Source organism: Sinohyriopsis cumingii, chromosome 3, assembly GCF_028554795.1.
Source record: "Sinohyriopsis cumingii isolate HCF-2022 chromosome 3, ASM2855479v2, whole genome shotgun sequence".
In the NCBI taxonomy this organism is placed as follows: domain Eukaryota; kingdom Metazoa; phylum Mollusca; class Bivalvia; order Unionida; family Unionidae; genus Sinohyriopsis; species Sinohyriopsis cumingii.
In genome coordinates this window covers 104,136,602-104,142,652 of record NC_142963.1, presented here as the reverse complement: position 1 = coordinate 104,142,652, position 6,051 = coordinate 104,136,602, and the positions used below count along the sequence as shown (strand labels likewise).

General features: G+C 32.6%; 1 protein-coding gene across 1 annotated transcript; it reads right to left on the bottom strand.

Moving 5' to 3' along the window:
* Window positions 1-715: 715 nt before the first annotated feature.
* On the bottom strand, window positions 716-1,600 carry LOC149803448 (sphingosine 1-phosphate receptor 1-like). The gene has a single exon (XM_089953930.1). The coding sequence runs from the start codon at window positions 1,598-1,600 to the stop codon at window positions 716-718; it is 885 nt and encodes a 294-aa protein (XP_089810056.1).
* Between the last annotated feature and the right edge of the window lie 4,451 nt (window positions 1,601-6,051).

The window sequence follows — 6,051 nt, the reverse complement described above, 5'->3', positions numbered from 1 at the left end:
GGTGTCAGGATAATGTGTCTGGGTGGGACATCATGCTACATGTCTGCTGCATGATGTCCTAGTGCTAGACATTACTATAAACTGCCACACTGCAGACATCGTAGCGATATGACGAAAAAATTGTTAAAGCTACGTTAAAAATCAAAATCACATCACACAGCTTCTTTCAAGCGATTTTAGAAACGATAGAAAAAGAATTACAGACTATATTCAAAAATCGATCTACTACAGTTTCATTGTCATAAACATTTGACATATGTAAAACTGTGTTATGATAATAGTGTTATGATAATATGCTTAAGGTAGATAAATAATGATAAAAAATAAATACGTATGCCACATTTTTCCATTTGCGGTTAAGGATATATGTGTAAAATGGGCGTGACAGTTAATATTGCAAACATGCATCTACTATCACAGTTTACATGCAGTACATGGTTGTCTAAAGGATTGAGACAAACATCTTGTAGTCCGTCACGAGAATTGAGTGTTACTAGCTTTCAAAGTCAACTCTGATGATTACTGCTTCATTGTTTAATTCGTATTATGTCCTGCATCTTGGAGAATACTAAAAGTAAATAGACATAATAGTGTCATGATAAATACATTAAGTTGGTTCATTATGTTTGAAAGTAAAACCCAGAGATATATTGTACGAGAATGTCTGCCTTAGTAAATCTCACCTGACAGAAATTTAAGATGGAGTACTTGACCTTCAACGATTGTGCTTTTTGCAAGTAAGAATACATATAAAAGCCCTTCTGTAGTCTCTGTTTGTGAAACCGTATACTATCCAGTTTAATCCTGTATTTAGAAACCCCAGACTAGAAGCCCAGTGCTGCAATGGTCGAAGTGTTTGCCACTGCGTAACTGTAACGAAAAATGTCAGAATGCAATACGGCCCCCAACAAGCAATGAACAGTCCATATATAATGAGGAATAATCTGGACCTTCGTATCTCGGGCTGAATATTTTGGTGTGATGTAACTCCGTTTCTTAATTTTATAGTTTTCACTCTCCGAACGGCGATCTTATATACACTAATAAACAGGATGAAGCTTACAACTGTGCAGATAACAACTATGCATTCGACTGTTTTTTTATACCATATATACCACGTGATCTCGGGATTGCATTCATTTTCGGAATCGTACTTATTCGCTCCCATCGCCGGAAGAGAACCGAAAACAAGAACCAGAATCCATACAAGAGGCAACGCTTTTCTAAGGATTCTGTTAAATGATAGAGCTCTATGACGGAGCGGATATTTTATTGCAAGAAATCTTTCCACTGATATTAAAGTGATATTCACCACAGAAAGTATAATCACATAGCTATATATTGTTGTCACAAGCAGACAGTAGACTTTGGTCTCATATAAGTAGTTTTTAAAATGCAAAACAAAATATATTGGAATCGCTATTACACCGACAAATAAATCAACTAGAGCCAAGTTTCCGATCAGAATATGCATTGGATTTCTGAAACAACGAAACTTACAAATGGATAGTAAGATAAGCATATTTCCAATGATAGTTGGCACTATAATGACTGTCTCTATTACGAGATATGTTGTAGCTATAATTTCTGTATCTATCATCATGGTATTATACTGTTCAGATAACAAACAGTATAACGGTTTTCATGGGCATTTCCAAAGTTCTAGGTCAGAGATGCTTTCCGTTTCGTTTAAAATCACATTCTTCATGCAGAAATGTTTGTCAATTATACGTTAAGGTATACTGTTAGCTGTCCATCCTTTGGTACAGTTTGTCATCTCAAAACCGCACTTGTTTTGAGATGTATAGTAAGTGTACGAATTCGGATTTGAATACACACTGTATCGTCAGTATAAAAAGCAGCATGGTAACAAGCCAATTTTCATCCATCGTTCACATCTACGCATTTCCAATTTATGATTCTAAATATATGTTAGTCATTTAACAATTCATCTAGGTGAATCCAAAATGCAATTCAATGGAAAAGAATTATGCGTTCACATTGTATGCTGTGCATGGATGTCAGGTGCCTCGGCCTTTTTCGGTCTGCTCTGAAACAAATCATTTGACAACGATCTCATCACACTCCTGTTTCTGTGTCACCGTTATTCTCTCCGATAACATTTAAATCGTACTGAACGGAAATCAGTTTGTTTTTTAGCTTCTTTTTCTCCAAGTCAATAAAATAGAGTATGAATAGATTGCTCTCAAACGTTGTGGCAGAACTATCCATACAATAGAACATTGCTTAAATAAACAATTTTTGAACAGTTCAAAAGGTTTTGATATAGAATCAGTGTCCTCTTTCACATCGATTGTGTCAGTGTATTGTAAATCGTGCAGAGAACCTTCGACGATTTATACTTGCGGACTAATAATATTACTGTGTTAAAGGTTAAATGGATATTTGATTATAAATGGTTAAATGATTTAGACAAAATGGTATGAATATGACAGCGAAATATATCCCACAGAGCATACTACAGGTTCATTAAATTAAAATATGTTGCAATATGTATTCCAGATTTGTCTCATTCTATTTATTAGAGGTCCCAAAGCAACATTGATAATTAGTTTAAAATGTTGATATAATTAGTGTATTTCCAGTGGGATGAGTGTTTCAACATTCTTTCTATGCATTAAGATCTAACTAAAACTAGATCTATAAATATTAATTGAGGACAATCCATCTGCAGCAGAAAATGCAAACAAATACAGATTTATAGATGACATTTCTTAATTAAAAAATCTGCGAAAGAAAAATACATACTTGTATCCCTTCGTTTTTGTTGTTGGGCATACTTGCTCAGATGAAAAATAAATGATTTTATTATTTTTTTGAGCTCACCAATGAAAAGGTATGACCAAATTTTCAATATAAAGTAAGGATATAATACTTTGCTGCCAACATTATAATACCATAGCTTTCCTTGGACGGAATTCTTTGAAAACAACACCAATCACAATTCAAGTAGGACAATGATAATGAATAAGTCTACATCTTTATTGAAAAATTAAATATTTGCCACTTCCAAAAAACAGAAAGTCATAGAACACTTAAATTTCAAACACACTCTTTAACCTATATTTCTAATTTTAAAGATATCATTGGAATAGGTAATTCGTGTAACCTGTTTTGATTTAAAGCTTACATTAACACAAAATTTAAAAAAATTTACTACCCGGTATTCTATAAAAATTGAACTTACCGGGCAATTAACTATAACACGAGAACAAGAATTTGTTAATAAACTTTCACAGTTAATAAACTTTCACATCAGAGCATAAACATCGCTATAAAAACACAAACTTAAAGTCAGTATGTTTCCAGATTATACGGGAATTACTGTTAAATTATATCTCGGTTTGAAAATGTTCGTGCTTGAGTTCCGCACTACCATCTTTTATTTTGAAAGTTTTCTTGAAATGTGATTATTAAACGTTGGATTTTATAACCTTTATCGAAATATTTACCTTTAATGAGAAAAGTTACAAATCTTATGGGTTTAATGAGAAAAGTTACAAATCTTATGGGAAATGAATGTGGAAATCCTTCAATTTTCCAACCATCTAACCTTAACGTTAAAGATCAGAAATCTTTTATAATGACTGCAATTAACATTATTATTCATATTTAAAAGCATACTGGTAAATCCCCAAATGAAAAGGCATGATATGTATTGATTAACTTCAAATAGGTAATGAATTGTACATTTTATGGATTTAGTTTATTATAAATGGTGCAGCATTCTTCCACCAATTTCATGGCATGACGTCATTAGTTTGTTGGAATTTAAATGTCTTTCTTCTGTCAATGACCTTTTGAAACTTACTGTACGATGTTCTTCCGATAGCAAAAGATCACGTAAGAGCATCTGGTTTGGTGTCAACTAAGATCTCTAATCAATACAAAAATTGTTATGTTGTGCAGACAAAACATATCTGAAATTTTATATTTAACATAATTTTCATGTTACTTTCCAGTTGCATTAAAACTTCAATAACTCAAACTCTATTCCAGTACCTGTAAATGTATGGGAATGACTCATCCAAATTCGTTGTTGAGTATTTTCATGTTTTGACCTAGGAAGACGCATAACTACCTAAAACTGAAACCATATATTTGGTCTCGGAACCATTCGAAGTTCTATTAATATCAGAAACAAAGATAAAAATCTCAACTATTGTTACTGTAATTTGCACTTATTAAAAATGTAAATATCCATGGCATACCAACTGTTCAAGTACCGCATCTATTTTAGAATCCGTTGCCAGTATATCTGTATATGTGTCCGCCTACATACCTACCTATTAGTCTATCAAACTTTTTTCTCTCTATGTCTCCAGATGCATACAAATATATATATATATATATATATATATATATATATATATATATATATATATATATATATATATATATATATATATATATATATATATATATATATATATATATATATATATATATATGTATATATATATATATATATATATATAAAGAGAGAGAGAGAGACAGACAGACAGACGTACATACGTGCGTGCGCATATACATACATACATACATACATATATACATGCATGCATGCATGCATGCATACATACATACATACATACATACATACATACATACATACATACATACATACATACATACATACATACATACATACATAGCTATGACCATCACAGGTCAGATCCTCCGCTTAACTGTGAATCCTTAAATCAGTTTAACTAATAATAAAAAAGCATTCATATGCATTGGTGTGATTTATACCCAAAGGAAACTCTGGAATGTTCTCTCTTTTATAATATATCATGCAAGTAATAGTTTAGATTAATGGCGTCGTATACGGCCTTAAAAAGGCTTTGCTTTTCGAAGTTACTAGGCATTGAACTGAACTCCAAGTAAACATCATGAAAACATAATGATAGGTAGGCTGAAACCCTACCCTCAATCACAGACAAAGGTCAAGCGTTTTTCAGATATGAAAGTTACGTCAAACTATGTTTTTGGTGTTGATGTGTGTGTTGTCCAGTGATATTGTCATAACAGTATGTAGTATATTAGTCTATAAAAACAATTCAGAAATACGATCAGATATATTTAGTAACGAATTAAACACGGTCATAAATACGGGCGTAGTAAATAATGGAATTCAAAAGCTGATAACCAGTTTGCAAACATTTTTCACCAAAAATTGGTTACAGAGGTGTAAGATACAGAAACACAAGAAAACATGGAGGAGAGAAAAAGGAAAAGAAGAAGGAGGAATGTGAAGCTATTCAAGAGAGAAGGGGGGAGAACGATAGAGAGAGAAAAAAGAGAATGATCTAATAGGGTTTAGACCAGTAAAGAACACTCTCATGTAAATACAGGTTCAGTTTTTTTATTCCTAAACATATCAGGCAGGTCATCACTTTTAGAGAAAAGGAGGTAAACAAATAGCGTCTCAGTTTTAAGAAATTTGTTGAAAATTTGAAATGACCGTTATTGTAAAATGTGTTTACCAGTAAAATTAGTGATGTCTCCACGTCACGATCGTCTGATCAAACTGGTGAGAACAGTGAGGTCAAAGAATATAATTTGAAGGCTTGTGATATGGTGCCTGAGGTCAAAGGTTAAGAAATTGTGAAAAAATAACTCCATAGACTCAACTTGAATTTGTATTGGAAAAAGAACGATATTTTAATATATGATGTACAGCCAAGGCGTTTGACAAAGATTATGATAATCGGAAACAACTCGTATCGATTGACGGTTCACAAATTGCCAGCTGTGACTTAAGAACTTTCACTGATACGAAAAAGGTTGAAACATTAGAGAATGCATCTAGTACAGCTGATGAGTATTGTCTGATTTGCAAGGCTCCATTTGCAAATAAAGTGTCCACTTCACATGTTTTTATTAACAAACATTTCAGTCTCGTGTGAGTACTTACAAGTCTCAAACTGATATAACTTCAAAGAATACAATTTCTGATAAGACGGATCAGAAAGCCTTCTCTTTTCAAGTGCATCTGTTGTAAGAGGAACTGTCACGACTGATAGC

What these genes read in the sequence shown, in the direction of transcription:
- LOC149803448 (XM_089953930.1), bottom strand. Translation starts at nt 1,600, where the DNA reads ATGATAGATACAGAAATTATAGCTACAACATATCTCGTAATAGAGACA.